Source organism: Dermacentor andersoni, chromosome 2, assembly GCF_023375885.2.
Source record: "Dermacentor andersoni chromosome 2, qqDerAnde1_hic_scaffold, whole genome shotgun sequence".
In the NCBI taxonomy this organism is placed as follows: Eukaryota; Metazoa; Arthropoda; class Arachnida; order Ixodida; family Ixodidae; genus Dermacentor; species Dermacentor andersoni.
This window is the reverse complement of record NC_092815.1, coordinates 158,153,514-158,175,124: the sequence shown is the minus strand read 5'-3', so window position 1 is coordinate 158,175,124 and position 21,611 is coordinate 158,153,514. Positions and strand designations below refer to the sequence as shown.

The 21,611-nt window shown below is 47.2% G+C and overlaps 1 protein-coding gene across 1 annotated transcript; it reads left to right on the top strand.

Annotated features, from left to right (window-relative positions):
- The first annotated feature begins 139 nt into the window (after nucleotides 1-139).
- Nucleotides 140-21,331, top strand: LOC126540916 (uncharacterized). The gene is made up of 4 exons (XM_055076111.2): nucleotides 140-494; nucleotides 7,899-8,140; nucleotides 9,916-10,278; nucleotides 20,558-21,331. Exons 2-3 carry the CDS (start codon nucleotides 7,970-7,972, stop codon nucleotides 10,177-10,179), a joined length of 435 nt encoding a protein of 144 aa, XP_054932086.1. The 5' UTR covers nucleotides 140-494; nucleotides 7,899-7,969; the 3' UTR covers nucleotides 10,180-10,278; nucleotides 20,558-21,331.
- Nucleotides 21,332-21,611: the final 280 nt, after the last annotated feature.

Here is a 21,611-nt window from a genome sequence, read left to right as displayed (position 1 = left end):
TAAATGGCACGCCGAGAAAGAAGTGTTACGGTCCCAGCAGCTGCAGACGAGGAAGGGATGAGGAAGAAAAGAAGGAGGGAAGGATGGCCGCACGACGTTGGTGGCTGAGCTTTTTTGATGGCGTCGGCGGCGTTTCGCGGGCCGGTATATAAGCGGAGATGCCGGTCAAAACAGCGCCGGAGGTTCGTTGAGTGTGCACGCGAGACGCGACGACCACGGGGTGTTTTCTCGAGCAGAAGCCGTTTCCATAGCGACGGAGACATCTACCCGATAGGCCACGAGCAATCGCCCGGTATAGCTGACCACACGCTGCCCTCCAGCACAGAAAGCAAAGAGAAACAACAAAAACAGCTGAGCCAGAAGAAGGAAGGCATCATCGTCTTCTTCCGCGCACCTGCTGCTGTACTCATCAGGAGAACGAGCGCCCTCATCCTCCCCAGTCGTCGCTCCCGGGATTTTTCGGAACGCCCTTGAAAAGAACGTGCTCTTCTCAGGTGAGTGGCCGAGACGACGCGTGCGCGTGTGTGTATTCAGGAGTGACGTGCATGACGCGCGTGCGTGTAGGATGAGAAGTAGCGGGAACGGCGATGGGGAGGAAAGCAAAACAGAAGAGCAAGGGCGACCGTAGCGGCGAGCGATGAGGATATGGGATGTTCCTCAAAACTGAGCCGCTGGGGGCAGTGGGTTGAATTGATGGCACCTGTCTGGCGGCGAGTGGGCGTGCAGGCATCCAGAGAAAAAAAAAATTGAAAAGAGGCAGTGCATAATGCATGGAAGCAGTTTCTTGATGCCTGGGAAGTGTTTGTGGAGCGTAGACAGGCAGGCGGTATACATTCAGGTTCACGTCAAAATTATTCTCTCCTTGACGTTGACGCCGCAGCTCCCTCCCGGTGTTTAACTTTCCGCGTGTCTACAATGGGAACGGGCCGGGGCGGGCAGCTGTCGTTTTGAGACTCCCGAAACAAGGAACAATAATCTGCTATAATTTCGTTTCCAAATAGGAGGCCAGTGCAGCTCATGGTTTTACTGTATTAGCATTGTCTTCGATATGTCAGCCAAAGAATGTAACGCAAACTGGACGTTTCTTTTGCTTCAGCTTCATTCAGAGAGTCTGTCTGTCACCGAGTGCCATGGACGTTGCTCGAGCGTTATGCTTTCAAGCTGGTCGAGGCAAGAGCATTAAATGAATGAAACGTATGGGTCCTGGATTAAGGATTAAGGACATGTCGCTCCTTGGCCATACCTGGCCCTTGCGCCATTAAACATCAATCATCAATCAATAAATGGATTAAGGATGCGTGCAAATTATTACCAGTCGCAACGTTTGGATAATTGTCGGGGCTCATAAAGAAAGGGGCTCCGGATTACTTTTGATGGCATGGTGCATAACTAATTTCTCTCAAGCAATAAACCGCGTTTGCCGCGATGACCATGCAGTTAGTCGGTGCTGTGTACACGAACGTTTTTGCATTCTCTCGCTATCGAAATGCGGAGGCTGTGTTGAAATTGTCACACGGCCAGTTACACCACCCGTTTACGCTACTGATGCGCGCGGTCTTTGTGGTCTTGTCTAGATAAACGACGAACAACGAACAATACGCGATTTAAGTTTAATGCTTGCCCACAAACTTACGCACACAGTTTTCGAAAAGCACAATAAATTCTTGAATGACACGAATGTTGAAGGTGAAGTTGCTTTTATATGCGGCGTTGTTGTTATATGCGGCGAAGTTGTTTTTATATAGTGTTATTTATTATATATGCACCTGTGTCTGTCTTTCCGCGGGCTTTTTTCCCTAGTAGTTGGTGCGCAAAAACTGCCGTTAATGACTACAGACGCCAGCTCACCGTACCAGCCCCGTATACCGTGTTATTTGTGCTGCAGAACTCACTGTACTGCGTGATTTTCACCCGGACGTGTCAATTACGCTCAAACACCGGCAGCAGTGTATGTGCGTGGCCGCAGAAAAATTCTGGTCCTGCGTTTAGGACCAGAGATTTCTACTCACAGAATTGAGCTTGACACTATGCGTAATTGTAAGGGCCACGTCTGCACATACGTAGGTCATACACATAAACAGCATAGACAAACATTTTCTTGCATGCATGTTTTTTACAGATATTTTTGTAGATATCGGTGCGAGAGTCATTTTTAATGTCGCGATTTGTATAAGCGCGAAAGTAACGATAGATAAGTAATCATTTTTAGGCCTCAAAGTATTGCTGAATGAAATTCTTCCTGACTCACAGGGTGAATAGAGTAATTTTGGAACGCGAAGTACGAGACCTCTCGTGGTCTTTGTTAGCAAGTTAGCAAAGAACAAAAGGGCCGGAGACAGCGCTGTACATTAGAAACCACGCACCGCGCACCTTTTGGTAATGATCGAGTATGAACCTATCGCTCTAATCAGAGCGCTCCTGGGGCTCGCATAACGTCGTATTCAGAACACTGATGCCTCTACAGTTTGAATTTGACTTCGAACAAAGGCCAGTGTTTAACTATTCTGCTACAGATGAACGAGAAAACTGGCCTCTCGAGGAGGTGTCTCTTAAGGGCGTTCACCTTCAGAATCTCCTTCGAACCAGGGTTTGCCTGATGGCACCGGAATTTCACCGAGAGCGCTCAAGCGTGCCGACGGCGTGTTTGTCGCCATAACAAGTGAAACTTACACAGAATTATAGAAAAACATTGCGCGCGAAGCGCCATCTTACCACCACAGTATGATCGTCCACCTGCTCGTCGATGTCTCGTAATAGGTTAGTTGCATCTACGTAAGCATATGACTAGGTTGTCCTGACAACCTCGCTCGGCAGTGCACGACGATTAGCGCGCAGTTGTGGGGGGGATCGATCCAGGTTTGAGTTTCACGGAAGCACAGTACCGGCCGGTGCGCAGCAATGCGATTAGCCAGGCGAGGACTTAGCCGCGCGCTCTGCGCGCGTCAGTGAAGCTGCATGCGACGTCCGAATCTGCGATTCAAATCTCGCCCCCGCACCGCGTCAGCGTTCGTCGGTCGCGCCTGCTCACGACTCTGCAGTTCCTACAGCGCGCGGGGCCACTTCCTGCAAGCGTTTTCCTATACCGGCGTCGTGATCCGCATCGAATCGTGGCGACGCCCGCGCGTGGCCCGTCACGAAACGCGCCCCTCACGGGGAAATCGCTTTGGTTCGTCGTCTCGACCTTGTCGCTTCGAGGAGGCGTCGCGCTCTTGGCGGTCCAGGGGTGGCGTAGTCGGCTATGTAGGCCGTTACTCTACGGCTACGCTTGAATGCAGGTCGCGTGATGGCCGTGCAGGTGGGACAACTGCCGTGAGCTCGATTCGCTCGTTCTTGTATGCGACTTGTTTGTTTAGTGCGCGCATCTGGGACTTCGCCCTGCAGTAATAGCTTTAAGTTCGTCCGGTCTTGTGGATTTGCGGATGGCGAGGTCCAAGGAGGAAGCGACCACTGCGTCGCGTGGTACACGCATGGGTATTCTGCCTCTGCGGCAAGATGTGTGGCTTGCAGTGAATCTTCCTCGTTTTTAAAGTGACAACTTTCTGGCTGAGATGCTGTTCCATTCCGGAGGGGAGTTCCATGCCGGGCTTGTTGGTTTTCGTTCAGCATGTCAAATGGCCCGGACGATGAGACAAGCTACATACGCAAAGAATAGAAGCGCTAGTATTGAAGAGGACAAGTGCGCTACCAGCGCGATATCGCCAAAGCCTAATAAACTTTATACTCGCTTACACATCATGTAGTGGCGCAGAACATGTCGAAGAAAACAAGCGAATACGTACACATGTGTCTGTTGCGCCTTTACATCTTGTTTCCTCGCCAAATTTCCATGCTTTCGATTCTGCCTTTCGCGCACCTGGTAGGATGTTCTTCGATGATGCGTCTTATAACCGCAGAGAGCTTTTGAATTTGGAACTTTGCGATAATGCTCCAGGTTGCCAGCGCGGCACCAGGATAGGCCGAGAAAATTGAGGCAGATTGAGGAGCAGTAGTTTAATGTCTGTGCTGATGTTACGCGCTTCAAATCTTCTGGTCGAGGCAAAAGCGAACACCTTTCCGATAGTAAAGTGTATTTGATCAAGCACGGTGGCTTCGATGTACTTGGTTCGACAATTGTGGAGTCGTCTTCAGCTTGGAAAGAGCTCCATTCCACAACCATTCATGTCGTCTCGATCAGCCTGTTCAACTTCACTCCAAGATAAATGCTTCTCCCACCGCCTTGCAGCTACTCCTTTTCTGCGCCAGGCGAACTCTGAAATTCCAAAATTAAAATGTGTTAATTTGAAATTCGTTATTATCTGTTAATAATTACGAAATGTTGCAAAGAGGACGAAGGGCCAACGTTTCGTGAAGAGAAGAAAGCTGTTAAAATTGTAGGCAGCTGTACCGTATATCTGGGTTTCATTTCTCTTTGGCCGTCGCACAGTGCCAGTCGCCGTTCTCTGAACATTTCAAAGCATGCTGCGCTGTTTGTCGAAGCTTGTTTTGATCGTCCTGTATAGTTCCCGTACTCTGGGCAAAATAATTCACGGCGCAATTAAATCAACGAAATGACTACGAAACCTCATTAAAAAAAAAAAAATCAAAGGAAAAAAATATTCTCATTTCATGACCAATGTACAGCCCATCGCAAAAAAAAAAAAAAACAAATAAGAAAAAGAAAAAGTAAAGGCCGATCACGTGCTGTCGCCAGTGAGCCAGTCGTCCTTACATTTTTTTCGCGATAGGGTACACGTGAGTGATGATAATCTCTGTCATCCTCATTTCCTTACTGCGACAAGATAGGCTAAACTGCCGTCGCCGCCTCCATCTTGTCCTATGCCTGAGGGGTCCGCTTCCGCCTTTGTGCTTCCTAATAAAAAGTATTTTCGTTTATTCCGTGTCCAGTTAGAAGTGCATCACTCGCGTTCTACATCTTCTTCCTCCTCAGGTTGTGCTTTGACATCGGTTACGCTTGTCGCAAGCTGGATTTGCAGAAGCACGCCAGTGCATAAGGTGGCGCTAATGAGCTCGTAGCCTCGTCGGTAGAATGCAGATCGATAGATCGAGATGTTTCGTATATACTTGATTCCTGGCTTGGCCGTAAGGGCTAACATTGTTTCCTTTTCTCTCTTTTGCGTTGTTACCTGATAAAGGATCACTGAAAGCTTATTTAAAACCTGGTTCAAGTCGCTTGTAAACACTTCGTGCTCAAAGAAATGCGAAGGACTGAAACAGATCTAAGAACCTGAAGTCCAATTAAGGAGGGCGTGAAAGCTATCCACACTTATTCCCTAGCCAAGCCGTTCTTAGAGACAGCCAGCAAACTACCAAACCGGACGTTCATCTGGCTGTGTATTTTGCTATTACTGCGTTTGCTATTTTTGCTTTCTGTCTATCGGCAGCCATTTTTAGCAAGCAGTGCAGCGCACATTCTAGAATAAGAAAAAAAAAAAGATTCGACAATACTGCTGCGAATGAGTCACACGACAGCGATTACAGCAATCAAACCTTTCGAAGAAGTCGTCATTTCTTGTAAACACACCTGAAGATACGCATCTATCCAACATTTATTTTCTGCCGCCTGCAACGAGCGATATAGTGGGTTTTGCCTTTGAACTGCTGGGTGTGCTTATTATTGGAAGTAAACTAGCTCGTTTATGTAAACGTAATAAACATACCACATGTCTGCTTGAGACAGATGCCTAGATGAAAAAATAAATAAAAAAATGTTCGCCGCGTCATGGAGACCGTAATATGATTATGTTGACGACTTATCCTCAATGGCGCCAATTATTCAACGATATTACATAGTTTCGGTGCAAATTCATCGGATTGGAGTTGGATGGGTTGAGGCTACGCATATTTTGAGGCTACGCATAATTTCTGCATGTGCTACGTTTCCATATAACTATTCCTCATGAATCTCACTCACTGAGCTTCTTTTGCATAAGAAGTATATAATCTGGTAAACACCTATACCAAAGTCTAGTCTTTCTCACGCCCAAGGCGCCCACCTGACCAGCATCTGTGGATCTATCGTCCGCACAACACATCCTTGTTAAATTTCACTGGACATAACCAATTATACATGCATATATAACGTGCACGCATCAAACGTTTCATGCCGTTGGATAAACTTACGAATAAAATAATAAAGAAAGAAGCTGTACTGACGTTGCAACAAAGTCTCGAGGAACCTGCCATGCATGCGAACAACTTCGCGGACTGTGCGCAAGGGTTCGTAATAGTTTTAAATCGTTGCGATGTCTCTGGTATCCAATAATAGCATATACCCGTGGTCCCAAGGATGCAATAAGCACTTTGTTCTGCTTAACTGATTTCTGCTATGGCCGAAAGCAGAGATCCTGAAGCGACGAGGGAAAAACTTTCACTGTAAGCCTAAGAAGGAGTGCCGCCGATGACCCATTTAAATAGTTCTTTATTCTTATCCGTGTGCACTTTTGCAAATACCGTATTGCAATGTGGATATAATGTATAAGGAATCGACGAATTCAGTACGCGACAAATTCTTAAGGCGCGTACAAATGCAAATAAGCGCACAGGTATATGCCAGCCGCATGCGCTGCCAGCACCAAGGATGAGCACACAGCCGTGCGTGTATTCATGCGCGCCGGTAAGCGGACAGACGATTTCCAGGCTACGACAGCACTGTACTCTCGATGCCGAATGGTCCACTTGTGAACAATAGATTCTTTTCGCTGATAATAACAGCGCGCTTGGCTTCATCGATCATTTTTACGACAATTAGTGTTTGTCTTCGGCGTGCTCTCTTTGCCCGCGCTGTGGACTGAAAAGGAAGTTAGCCGACTGATTTGCGTCTGTTGCTCCAAACATATCATTCGCCTGTCAAGTATTTTCCATTTTGGCCGCTTCCTTTTCGCTGTCGATGAAGAGGAAAATCATGCACGGCTCGAGATTCTTAAGGCAGTGTAACGAGCTGCAACGATAGTTTAAGTGCGCAAAACCGTGTTAGAGGCATGACGACGTGGGAGATGTACGTGCAGCTATATCGTCACAGAAATGGTAGCGCAATTGTTTTGTTTAAGAGTTTCAGAATTCTCAAGTTGACCATTATAGTACAGTACTCGATGACGCATTTTGTTCGCATTGGTTTTAATTTTAGTATAAACGTATCAACAACGATGATTGTGTCAAGCTCGTCTGATTAGCTGCCATGGGGTGAACGTCCGTTCGTTCGCGTGTCGCCCGCGGTGACAAATGGTCGGGGGAACCAAGCGAAGCGAAGTTGACAATTGCGGATCAAGGTCTATTCTCTTGTTGGACGAAATCATTTATAAATGAGAGATTCTAGACAGTGACAAGAACGCTCAACTGCAGCGCAGTATATAAGGTGGGGAAGAAGCGAGGGATCTGTGCTGTTCATGGTGTTATCGGCAAGAACAGCGTCACCGTCCTTTGTCTTGGCTCTTCCCGTTTGTGTAACATGTTAGCAAGCTTGAGATACGTTGAGTAAAGTAACCACTCCGCTTGTTTCCTTCTTTATTTTTTGTTTTGTATTTTTGCCTTTGTAATGCCCTGCAGAGAGTACTTTCACTGTCGCAGCTCCAAACTAGAAAAGGGTGGCGGTGTGGGACGGTTGGTACGTCTTGACTAAAGGTTGTTTAGTGCAGGGAGACACGAGTACTAAAGATGACACACTGATCATACAGGCGCCTGCAGATGCTCGCAATATATTTTCTTTTGTACTCGTGTTTTCCAGCGCCCAAACACTTTTAATCCAAACGAGAGGAATATAGACTCACTGCAACCGACAACAGCCCCGACCCACAGCACATTATTACTATTTTTTTTTGCACCAAGCCGGAGATGATGCGAGTGAATTCTTGGAGCTTTCAAGAGGTAACTTTCCTATGCCTCTCTACCCAATTGTCTCGCAGAGGGTTCCATTTCCGACCGAGTACCGGAGTAGCGCATCAAGCGGCGGCCGCGGAAGCCAACGAGGGGAGCCATGAGGTTGCAGCAGGCGTCCGCGCTAGTGGCCCTTGTGCTGGCCACCACGCTCAGCATAGCGGCGCAGGCAGTGTACCCGGATGCCGCCCTGTACCAGACGAACATCAACCGGCAAAGCTCGGGCGTCGGAGCGGCGGCCGCCGGAGGCATCGCGTCCACCATCACGCAGGCGAGTACAGACCTCGCGACGCGTGCGGCGTCGCTGACGATGATTTAAGGAAGGCGTACAGAGAAGATCTCGAAGATTTCCCCACCACGCCTTTGAATGAAGCAACAGTCTATTGCACGTGCAGCTTTCCCGACTGGGTAGTCGTTGTCGAAGGCTTCAGGTGGCGGCTTCGGGGCAGCGCACATGCAAAAGCCTGCGATGCTTCACCAGTGATATGCACAGCCCACGCGGCATCTTGAAACCTTTCCCATTGATGTGCGTGCAGACGTGTTGTGTTTCACCACGTCTCTGTGCATTCTTCCACACGCACTCAGTGCTCACTCTCTTTCTCATTTCCTCTTTCTATTTACCTTTCTCTCACCCCAAGTGTAGGGTAGGAAGCCGGGTGCTCGTCTGGTTGACCTTCCTGCATTTCCTGTCCCTGCTCTCTCTCGCTCTCTCTCAGCAAATATATTTAGTTTGTGTTCATCTACGCGCATATGATAGCTTAAGCATAAGCACGCCCCACAAATCTGCAGACGTTTGTTGCGACTGTTTTTGCGAGCGCAAGAAAGGTTAGCAAGATGAATGATGCCGGTTGCTGAACCGTAGCTGACGTTGTACATTCTGGCTGGCACGACGCTCTTGTCGGACACCGCGACATTCGACGGTGCTCCAAATCTGCTTTGACCTGCAGCTTCCATAGTGATTACATTGAGTAGCCCCAAGTTCTTCAAGCGTAGAAAAGTACTCCCTAGAAAGTTCATGCAGATGGCTGGCGGGTTGCTTCGAGGAGCCACACATGTGCGACGGACGGACAGCGACAATGAATGTCAGCGACAGCGGACGCGCACAGCTCTCTGTGCAGATGAGAGGGAAAAAATATTTGACGGAGAGTTAGTGATGGTCAGTGTCAGCATAGCGGCTTTTATATAGCCACAGGGCCTTAACACCTGCAGAAGCACCTAGAAAAGAATCTCAAATGCATTACAGTATGGCTTACACATTGAAAGTGTGGACAAATAGCTTCCTACAACATTCCTGACATGATTACACAAGGTTAAGAAAGGCAAAGCACAAAAACGACAACAACAACAACAAAGAAAACTTGCTTATCACGCGGCTTAAAATAAGTTGCGGAACGATCGCTGTGCTTGTGCGATGTACGACGTGTCGGCCGAAAGATGTTGCAATATGCTTTTTTCCTTCCTTTAAGCGATGCTATGTCATATGAAATAGCATCGCTTCATATAAAATAGACATAACATAGCATATGACGATGCTATGTCATATGACATAGCATCGTGTCATATAGCATAGCATCGACACTACACTACACTACTGGTTGTTTCCGAGGACAACTGTTTGTTATTGTTCAATTCCGTCACACCATGCTTACGCTACCCAGTGACTGATATTACGGCCGATGCTAATAACCTAGATGGAGGACACACAGGAATCGCAAACTGAGAAGTTCTTACTCAGCGCTTCTTGCGCGCCTTTCAACTCAGAGAAAGCCTACACTCAGGGGCCCTTTCAGAAACTGTCTGTGCGACCTTTCTATAATAGGCAGCGCAATTGTCCAATACATGCAATGCTGACTAACTTATTTCCAGTCTGCGCTTGTGTACTTCGTAAAAATTTCCTTGCATACTGTTCTTCGTCACGCGTCGCTGCGCTATGTGTATCGAAACAAAGTTCAAGTGGTCCACTGAAACTCTTCATTGATCTTTCGCAACCCGGGTGTGACTTTTAAACGTTCCGACTACTCGACAGAGCTCGTCTTCTTTGCGCAGGGCCTCTCCGGGCTGATGTCCGGCCTGATCACGTCGCTGCCGTCGATGCTGACCAATGCGGTGCCGATGCTGCTGATGCTCGGGCTGGGCGGCCTCCTGCTTCCACTTCTGGGCGTGAGCCTGTTCTTCCGCGAGGGCCAGAAGAGGACCTTCAGCCTGCCGTCCATCAACCCGGCCATCCTGGACGGGCTCGCCGACGTGCTCGACCGCGTCACCAAGGCCATCGAGCAGGGCGAGAAGAAGTACGCCACCAAGAACAACTGAAGGGGAAAGGGGGGCGCCACCCTCCCGCTCCTCCTGGACGTCACGCAACCACCGCCACCTCTGTAAATAGGACGCTGCCAAACTCTCCCTCATGTACAGGTGAGCGTATACCAAGTAGCGTGCCATTGCGCCCGCGGTGACTTCGTTGCGTGTTTGTTTTTCATTCATTTCTAAACACACAATGACGTTGCGAAGAAGGGATAACCCGGGAGGCCCACGCCAAGTGCTGGGGTAGGGAATGGAGAAGGGGGGGGGGGGGCAACATCTGCCGGAAGCGTATTACATCGCGTATGCAGTAACTCGTTAATCACCATGTCGTTAACTGCATGTCGGTTGCAATCTCATGCTTACATCTACCCTCGATTATGTGAGAGTCAGCAACTTTCTTTTGCACTTGCTTTTAGGTGTCTCGCACATCATAATTTAAATTATGAAGTAGCAGCGCTATAGGAGATTGTTCAAACCGGCCCATCGTTGAGCTCACAGAACTACGCTATCGTTTATATATGAGTGCCAGTGCAAATGTCATATAACGCTGACGATGCTAGAGTGCTAGGGCCCTTCATATGCGAAATGCTTTTCTGCCAATATTTAAAGCACGCTCATCGAAACTCTTTCATATGACTCGAAGCTTTTCGCATCAACCAGCACACAGCTCAGAACGTTCGCTCTACCGGTCAGCCGTTTAAATAAATAATGAGTATCATTTAAGCCAATAGCCATAAGATGTTACGGACCATAAGCTACTCATTTATACATGCAATGGGCTTGGGCGGCACTCTGTGCTCGCTTTTTGACTACATGAAGCCTGTTACGCGACATGAGGAAGCAAATTCTTTATCTTAGTCTCAGCTTGAGAAAAACAATTACGAAAGAAAAATGTGTTAGACCAACGGGCAACAGTGATCTTCCATAAGTGGCAGCAGGACTTCCTAACCTTAACCCATATCATATGAATGATGCTCGTGTAAGATTACTGAGAAGCTTATAGCGTTTGCGATTGACAGCCAGTCTTCACAACAGCATTGTGCACACGCGCACGTTTTTCACGCACGATCTTCTGCAAAGTGTCTCTTTGGCGAGTTACTTCTGCATTATGCCAAACCGGTGCGTAAGTAGCCTGGACAGAATACATCAGGAAAGGCATACGAACGCTGACCCGCGCTATACTCCGGTCCATCTTTGCAACGGCTTTAGCGTGTATCTATAAAAGCAGGTTACGACATCGTGACAACAGCAATCTGCGCCCAGTGCCTGACCTTCTTGGTTGTGTTTATAAGTACCATCCTTGTGCTTGTTATGTGATTTCTTAAGCGATGGTATGACGTATAGGCAGAGGACATAATAAGATAGGAAGCAAACTATTGTTTGGCGGCCCAAATGTTGCGTTGCGTTGTACTCCTATCGGTACACCTTTTAACTTGACAGCTAGCGAGGCCGAGACAGTAAACGGGATCTAGCGAGCCAACGAACAAAACGAAAACCGTGTCCGCCGCCCCGCGTCGTTACGTCTCTTTCGGGGAGAACCAGACTGTCTCGTAACACGGTCACCCAGTTCTCACACGGGTTTGTATACGGCAGTCGGCGTATTTGGCATACGTATCCGGTCGCGGCACGACCGCTCCCCTTTCGCGAGGCTGGTCCGATCGCACGCTGTGACCGCGTCGAAGAGCCCCACCGCTTGCTCCTCCATCGCTATCTTTATCGACCTGATTATTTTGCGGCGGAGCAGTTTTCGTACTGGCTTGCAACTGGTTCTACCACGGTGGTATCTTTGTACGCACGTGCTGCTCCTTGTTCGTATTTCCCGTGTATCACGGCGCAGCTTTTTTATGTGTGTGGCCATGCCCTTACAAGAGGCTTCATTTGTTTATGTGGTGTCCGAGCGGGCCACGTTGATGCGTTAGCGAGTAGCTGTGCAGCTATTGCCCGATTTGTACTGTTTCTATCGCCAGTACCTTCTTCTCGGCTCCTCGTGATCGGCTAGCTTACTGCCTGTTCGCTTGCTTCACGTAATCAGACAACCTATTTGAAATATTTTGATGTCTTTAGCTCGCATTATTTTCTCCGGTTACATTTTAACAGTCATGTCACGCTCAGTTTGTTACACTGAATGTTCTCATTCTTCATAAAAGTGTGTTGATTCTAGTGTAATCAGCTGAGCCTACAAATTTTCTTGACGCCAACTTGACCGCGGTATTAGGCCTCATTCGCACAGTCATCAAACATTCCGTCACGTCGCCGTCACGTCAAAAAAAAAAAAAAAAAAGCAAGAAAAAAGCGTACAGCAGGCGCGATGGAGTAGTGTAGAAAAGGCGACGGCAGTGGTGACGTCGACAACAGCACGGTTTTGTACATTGTCGACTGACCGGTCCCATGTTCGTCTAAACCTAGGGATAAGTATCGTACGTTATGAATTCAATCTGATAAAGAATTGTTAAATAACGTCAAATCTGTTAAATAAACCACCGAAATGCACAGCTGAGTATTCGATGTGCCACCCGTGTAACGCAGGTGCAAAGAAAGCAGCAGTCGCTTCCGTTGCCAGCTTCAGCTTTGTAAAACGACTGCATTTAGCGACGGTTTCCTAATTTCTGATTGGTCCATTTTGTAGGGGCGGGGCTCTGTCACCGTGATGGCGACGGAAACGTAGAGCCCCGCTCTACGTCGGTCGCCGGCGACCCATTTTTGAGGAGAAAACGACTCTGAAACCCTCTCCCCTGACGAAAGCCGGTGTCGTGACGGGTACCGCGAAGGAACGTTTGACAGCTGTTTGAATGAGGCTTTAGGCTCCGTTCATACCATTATGACGGCAAACGTCGTGCGCAGATATCGCAACGAATTCTTAATAAGCACATGTCTTCATTGGTCAATCCGCACTCGGTCGTCACGTCTTAGATAAGTTAATTGTGTATCTTGAGCCTAGCACTATCGTGGTTGTCTTGTCCGCGTACGGCGAAGCGTTATATTTTGTCGTTAACTTCTATTCAACGACTATTGAAAACAACGACGGTTAAAATCCGTGAGCTTGAAACCAATGCACCTCGAGGATTTCAACGGTTGTTCGTTTCACTGATCGCTGAAAGTAGGCATGCGGCAAATAAAAACAGGAATGAAGAACTCCAGGGCAACTAGTCTCTCCGCGCTGTGCACCACGTGTATACAATGAATAACAAGCCGAAAGGTACAAGTCAAGGTGTAGATGCCGGCGTATTGAAAAACACTGTGGGCAAGAAGGGATGCGCTTGGCTGGCCGACGTTTCGGTAGCCCTACTTACTTTTGCGAAAGGCGGTCTTGCCATCATTAGCGCACTAGCACCCACATAAAACTAATAAACTCGAAAACTAATAAGGCTCGAAAGATCACAGCGCCACTTCTGACGAAGGCAAGTCCATGTAGTTAAAAGTCTACCATGCAGCATATTCGAAAGGATTTACCTGGTTCGACCCTTCTTCTTTAGGCAGAGGGCTTGAACAATTTTCCATCTCAGTTTTCACCTCCATCTCCTATCTATAGATGACGCCTCTAACGTCCAACGTCACGCTACTTGTTCAATTTTTGCCGTTCCCATGGTGAGTGGCGCGCCGAAAGACTTCTGATGGGGAAGCGCGTGGCGCAATGGCAAAATTAAACGTTCTACTAACGCGATTCTGCATGTTAGACGCAGATTAGAACACAGTGATACGAAAAGAAAAGCACTTCGCATATATATGAAAATCTGATCAACTGATACATCAAAGACAGCGCAGCTGTAGAAGCGAGTTAGTTCCCACACTCAGTTCGTCGGAAGTACAAGGAGAGATGACCTCCAAACTGGAGGCGGCAAATCGCGACTTGAGAAATATAAATTACTGGTTTCTGACATAAAAAAAAAAAGAAATACCGCCCAAGAAGCTGCTGTCTATTCGAATGAAGTATATACGCAAGGTAACCTTTATCTTAGAATTATTGATAATTACGTTTCAAGGCAACAAATTCGGTACTCTGACGCATGTTGCGTTGCTGGACGTTAGTTGATTGACATTTTATACCGAGCACGCTGTCGCGCACGCCGTAGTCGCATCCTGCAAAACAGTGTCAATAAAAACTATAAAAACTAAACGCACAAAGAATGGGCCGAACGCAGCGCTTGAAAAGCTCAGCTACTGATATCAGTGCGGTAGGTTTGTTTGCTACTACTTTATTGAGCATTGATGGATGAGATAGTTCAAGTGGCTGAGGAGTTTTATACAGATTTATACAGCACCAGTAACACCCACTACGATAAGGTGAGAGAGAATAGTCTAGAGGAACTTGAAATCTCACAAGTAACGCCGGAAGAGGTAAAGAACGCCTTGGGAGCTATGCAAAGGGGGAAGGCAGCTGGGGAGGATCAGATAACAGCAGATTTGTTGAAGGATGGTGGGAACACTGTCCTAGAAAGATTGGCCGCCCTATATACACAATGCCTCATGACCTCGAACGTACCGGAATCTTGCAAGAACGCTAACATAATCCTAATCCATAAGAAAGGGGACGCCAAAGCCTTGAAAAATTATGGACCGATCAGCTTACTGTCCGTTGCCTACAAAGTATTTACTAAGGTAATCGCAAATAGAATCCGGAATAGCTTAGACTTCTGTCAACCAAAGGACCAGGCAGGATTCCGTAAAGGCTACTCAACAATAGGCCATATTCACACTATCAATCAGGTGATAGAGAAATGTGCGGAATATAACCAACCCTTATATATAGCCTTCATTGATTACGAAAAAGCGTTTGATTCAGTCGAAACCTCAGAAGTCATGAAGGCACTACGGAATCAGGGTGTAGATGAGCCATATGTAAAGATACTGGAAGATATCTATAGCAGCTCCACAGCCACCGTAGTCCTCCACAAAGAAAGCAACAAAATCCCAATAAAGAAAGGTGTCAGACAGGGACATACGATCTCTCCAATGCTATTCACAGCATGTTTACAGGAGGTATTCAGAGACCTGGATTGGGAAGAATTGGGGATAAAAGTTGATGGAGAATACCTTAGCAACTTGCGATTCGCTGATGATATTGCCTTGCTTAGTAACTCAGGAGACCAATTGCAATGCATGCTCACTGACCTGGAGAGGCAAAGCAGAAGGGTGGGTCTGAAAATTAATCTGCAGAAAACTAAAGTAATGTTTAACAGTCTCGGAAGAGAACAGCAGTTTACGATGGGTAGCGAGGCACTGGAAGTGGTAAGGTAATACATCTACTTAGGGCAGGTAGTGACCACGAATCCGGATCATGAGACTGAAATAACCAGAAGAATAAGAATGGGCTGAGGTGCGTTTGGCAGGCATTCTCAAATCATGAACAGCAGGTTGCCACTATCCCTCAAGAGGAAAGTGTATAACAGCGGTGTGTTACCAGTACTCACGTATGGGGGAGAAACCTGGAGGCTTACGAAAAGGGTTCTGCTGAAATTGAGGACGACGCAACGAGCTATGGAAAGAAGAATGATGGGTGTAACGTTAAGGGATAAGAAAAGAGCAGACTGGGTGAGGGAACAAGCGCGGATAAATGACATCTTAGTTGAAATCAAGAAAAAGAAATAGGCATGGGCCGGACACGTAATGAGGAAGGAAGATAACCATGGTCATCAAGGGTTACGGAATGGATTCCAAGGGAAGGGAAGCGTAGCAGGGGGCGGCAGAAAGTTAGGTGGGCGGATTACATTAAGACGTTTGCAGGGACAACATGGCCACAATTAGTACATGACCGGGGTAGTTGGAGAAGTTTGGGAGAGGCCTTTGCCCTGCAGTGGACGTAACTAGGCTGATGATGATGATGATGATGCTCGCACGATGTAGTTTAGCTCTTTCTGCATGCTTTTCCGACACACAAAGTCTCGTCTGCTTTCTCCTCCCGCTGACCGGACTGGCGGGAAAAGTTTTGTTTCGAAGAAAGTGACACAGTTGCGAAAGCTTCGTTGAACTAAGACTGCGTTGCCTTTTCGGTGACTCCCCAAGACAGGCTTTCTTGTACGGGCCACTTAAGGGCAGCTCTGCGAACTTGAGAGTAGTTTTTGTGTCCTTACCATATTCTTAACTTCCTCTGTAACACGTAGAGTTAGGGAAACCGTCCTATTCATTGACAGTATAACCCTTTTAATACGTACAACAGAGGTAAGCTACGTAAGCTAGTATAGTTGCATTGACTACTATTATGTTTTTTTATTTCTTTAAGAAGTGATGTTTCCGGGATGCTCACATATCTTGTTTTCCCTATTACATCTCTCTATTTCTGCATTAGAACGAAATAAATGTTTTAGATAGAGTTTTACCCTACAATAATAATAATAATAATAATAATAATAATAATAATAATAATAATAATAATAATAATAATAATAATAATAATAATAATATAATAATAATAATAATAATAATAATAATAATAATAATAATAATAATAATAATAATAATAATAATAATAATAATAATAATTGTAAAAAATGACGCTCTTACTGAAAAATAGAAAGCTATGCGGCTATATTAACGCCGTTAGAATTTCCCACTGTGTATAACCTAGGGTACGCAATAACAAACAAGCGAAAACTTCTTGCATACCTGAGTTCGAATGCAGCTCCTGAACAGGAGAGCAGGAAAAGCACCGTAAATTATGTTTAAAGCAAAATACCGACATATCGCTAGTAGCAAACGGCGGAATGCTCGAGAGACTGCGCGAAGTAAGCGGTGTGTGTGGGGGGGGGTCGATAGCAGCGGTGATCGAGTGATTAGGCCGAGGGAAGCGCTCTAGGCGCCGAGAAACGAGATTGGGAGGACACCATCACCACCAGGCGACGGAAGGAAGGAAGGCCCGATGGTTGGGGGGCGGAGGTGGGGGCTCAGTGGCTACATGTCCGGGTCACGGGGCGGTGTTTTGTTCACACACACGCACGCGAGGTCACGTGCACGCGCGCGCACACACAGGGCGCACCGGCGGGAGCCGCGCGGCCTCCAGGAAACGGCCTGCCGGTGTTGCGGCGGCCCCGGCAGACGCGGCCCGGGGCGTGGAGAGGGGAAGGGGACGCGCCGCCCTTGACCTTGCCTCACGGCGGCGCCATAAGCCGCGCAAGTGGGCCGAGAGCTGCCTCGAAAAGTCACGGCCGCCGGTCGTCGGCTCCGAGTGACCCACATAGCCTGCAGCCTCTCTCTCTCTCTCTCAGCTTCTCCGCCGGAATGGGAGACCAGCCACCGTAGGCTGGGGGCGTTGGGTCCCGCTTCGCCGAGAGGTGGGGAAGGGGGGGCGGAGGGGACACTTTAGTGCCCCTTCGTTTGGGCTCGTTTATTGGTGTACCCTGTCTGGCGGGCTATTGGGCCCCGGGCACTGGACAGATTGGCCTCGCGGCTATTTTAGCTTGGGTAACGGTACAATGTAGATACAGAAGTTTTCAGGAAGAGAAAGAAAGAATAAGGAGATGTAGGCAGGACGCTAGAAAAGAAGCATGTGCAGCACACTTGATTAGCTCAAGCAGGCTAGGTAAACATTTGTCGCCGCATAAGTTCGACAGTGAGGTGAATAAATCATCATCATCTTCTTCTTCCAACACGACGTGTCGATGCAAGCCGCTTGGGCTACGACGAAAAGGAGACGCTACTACGTAACAGCGACACCCACGCGCACGTTTCATGGCTTACCTGAACCTGATAAAGGAAGTGTTGCCCAATCCACGGCAACGCCGTTGGAACACATATGGCATGTACTATAGCACTTAATATGACTTGCAACACGAGAACTCGTGTGTAGCATTAGCCTGCGGCCGGAAGAAAATTCCAGTCACCTACTTGATGAGTCTGGTTAGTACGCCGGAAAGAAATACCCGTTTTTATGTTGTTTCGGCGTCAACGATATCTTTTTGCATTTTCAGATAAAAGAAAGGCCCATAATGCCTCAGTACTATTACTTATAATTTTCTTTTATAAGGTAAGGCAAGTTTGACAAGTTTGTGAAATTTCGATTATATACATTGGGAAGCCTTCGTGTTTTAACGCTCGCTTGCTGCTCGCCTTCGTCATTCTCGCCCGCCGAATTTTTAAGGCTATATATGTCAGGGGGCGAGCCATCCGGAACCTATGCTTGTAAGCAATGTGAGCTTATACTTATGTCCCAAGCACAATGACCTTTTAGTGGAATAGCACGTGATATTCAACGGTTTCCTTATTAATATGATTTTATTTACATGTGGACTACTTCAATTCGCAATCGCCTAATGCTCGAGCCTCTATAGGCTGCAATTTTGACTGACGTAGTGGTACCTGCTAGGGAACTTTCTGTTCTACTTTATTAAAACAATACATGACAACATAAAGCTTGTACATAGAGTTTAGGCACACTTATATCTCTCAAGCGCAGAGACATTTTAAGGAACATTGCATGATCTTTAACGGCTACTTTCATTTTATACTGTAATGATTACTTTCATAATGACTACTTTCATTTTGCATAATGTTCTTACATTTGGTCTACAGCCTTCTTGAGTCATTTAGTACGTACCACTGGGCACGATGCTCATTCTTGGCCAAATGCTTCGGTATGGCTACGTTCCGCTGTGACACAAGAAATAAAGCTTTAAACGTATTAAAATTCTGGGGCCTCACGTGCCAAAACCACGATCTGATTATAAGGCAAGCTGTTGCGCGGGGCCTACGGAATCGTAATTTCGACCATGGGGTTCTTTAGCATGATTTTTTTTTTGCATTTTGTCCTCATCAAAACGTGGCCGCAATCTCAGGGATCGATCCCGCAACCTTGATCTCAGTAGCGCAGCGCCATAGCCGCTGGACTGTACCGCGGCGCGTTAAGCATTAAATGTATCTAGACGCAGTATATGTCGTAAATCTCTGCACATAAGCCTCTTATAACTATTCGTCCCTCGACAGGCATCATGAAGCGCCTTCGTTCTCGTGACATCATTGCGTCAACGTCTCACACTCAGCATAACGCCTGATTCGCTTTTTGCATTTCCGCGTAGCTATGCAGTTAGCTTAGCTATACTGCATAGACATAAACATAGCATGGCATTACACGTTGCGTAGGATGAAAATGACCACAAAATCGCTTGCGTCGCACTTTGTTGTGTAGCATCAGATCTGAACAACTTTCTAAAACTATTCTCGTGTATGCACGTGTAGTTCTCCCTCCCTCCCTCCCTCCCTCCCTGCGCGCGCCATCACCAGCTTAGAATTTAAAGTTTCGTGAGGGAATGCGAAGCTATGCCTCGAGGAGTTGACGCGACTCCGTGGCTGCAGATTCAGTTTGACGGGAGAGTCCAGAGTGAGAACTTCGGCCTGGGCTGGTTGGTCCGTTACGTTTAAGCTTGTTGAGAGCTACAAAACCGACCAAACTAGAACTCAATAAAAGCTAGGTAGCTGATACGCCTATGGCAATCACACAGCTCTGCCACGGAGCTATGAGGCTATGTCGTGAGGAGTCCCAAACAAAATGCATATTGCAGTCGTCTTGAGTTACTTATGGCATATTCGGGTGGCCGTTGGAGATAGCTGTGACCGTGCTACGAAGGCGATGAAAAACAGCGTTAAAGCTGTATTACACGAATGAACGGATATGGAAGTGATGATCCTGCTTCCTTATCTTCTGTGGAGCCTTCTTACGCTAGCAGTAACTCCTAAATTGTTCTTTCACGTGATCTTTGTAGCGCTGCCAGAACGTACTGCAACGACCACTCGAATATGCCATTAGTATGTTTCTTTTGTAGCCCTTTCCCAAAACAGTTTAATGCCTGTTAAAGAAAAATAAAAGCTAATGCCTGCTAGCCCTTTCCCAAAACGCTAACCTATCTAAAGAACATACGAGGGTTGTTCAATAAAGGCTGAGACTGATGCTCTGAACACGTTATTTGTGAAAATTATTCATTGGCACTTTTGCCTCTTTCTATAGGCTCCCAAGTAAGTTAAATTCACGCGTCCCGCCGTTTCTGCTAAGCTTGCATAACGTGAGTGAACTATTCATTTGAAACCTACTTTAAAATCGCCTCCACTGCGTTCACTACGCCTGGTTCTATGCCTTGTTCCATGTCAGTCCCTTGTCCACGTACCTTTCTTTTACGCTGCCCCGAAGAATCGCAACAATCCCCTCACACGCTTTACAGTCCTGACGCCACACTGTCCGATTTCTTTGTACACCTCACGGGGAAAGGGGGCATTGCTTTGACATGGAAGAAGGCGTAAAGACATTGGAGGCGCACTCAGAATTTGCTTTCGCCTTATGTGAATTTCTTTTTTTGTTTATTTCAGCAGAAAACTCGCCCGTGTAATGTCTTTCATTGTCGTTTTCGTTGTTGCTCCCCACTCACGGTGCGTGTCTCCTCCCCTCGGCCCTCTCTCCCTCTGTTCGCAGTTCCTGTCCGAAACAACGACCGTGCCTTCCGACAGACTAACTCCGTGTCCGCGTCTTCATCTGGCTCCAAGAGTGACGAGTGCCGTCGCCCTCGCGCCACCGCCACGTTCCTGCCTCATCTCTCGTTTGTGCCTGAAGCCTGTCGCTCGCCACTCGTGCTCGCGCTGTGCGCGTCCGGTGGTTTGCATTTTTTCCCCCAGATTGCTCATTCCACCTCGTCACGTGTTCCGTGTGCCGCCCTCGAACTCGTTTTGCCCGTGTTTTGCCGGCGTCTGGCGGCCTGTCGTGTGCTGTACCGATAATCGCGCTGTTTGTTTGTGTATTGTTAAGAGCTCCTTCGTGTGATTCGACGCGCGTAGGTAATTTATTAGTCGTAGACCTCGCTGCGCTGGCGACGTGCTACAGTTCACGCTAAGCACGCTTTTCCGAAACAGCAGGAAACAGCATCAATATCGAAGCAACGACACCTTCAGGGGCAACTTCCAGTTCATACTCACTTTGTGTCGTCGCAGGCGATATTTCTTAAAATTCTTTTTTTGTCTTCGTTTGTCGTGCTCTTCATTGATATGACGCTTGTGTGTTTAATTACTAGCATATAGCTGTAGCTTGTGTTTTACAAAAAGTGAACGAGAAAAAAAAATTTGAGTGCGCATTATTTATTGGTGCTTTTGTCTTTTATGTGTGCATATTCTGTACGTGTGCAAATGCTCGAACTGTATGTTGTCTGTTGTTGTTTCGATTTGTTTGTAGCAATTAAAGAGAAATCTGCAGTGAGCGGGTGGTGGATTTGTGGCGGCGACAAAGCGCAAGGTCACCGCAATGATTATTTCGCAGGGCGAAGGTGGCACAAAGATCGTAAGCTTAAAGAAAACTATACACGGTCTCGATATAATTAAGCAGCGAGTTGGCTAACGATCTATGCAGTTAGTAGGGCACGACTACAGCTTACTGAGCGAAGACTAGACTTCGTCAAAGAAAGATACGTGACGCGAGAGTAAGCCAAAGTGCTCACCGTCAATTTCGTTGCGCAAGTCTAGCCTTCGCTCCGTTATTT

Bases quoted from the DNA above. Each gene is read 5' to 3' on its own strand.
- LOC126540916 (XM_055076111.2), top strand. From the start codon at position 7,970: ATGAGGTTGCAGCAGGCGTCCGCGCTAGTGGCCCTTGTGCTGGCCACC. The intron at 8,141-9,915 runs GCGAGTACAGAC...TTCTTTGCGCAG, and splicing joins TCGCGTCCACCATCACGCAG to GGCCTCTCCGGGCTGATGTC.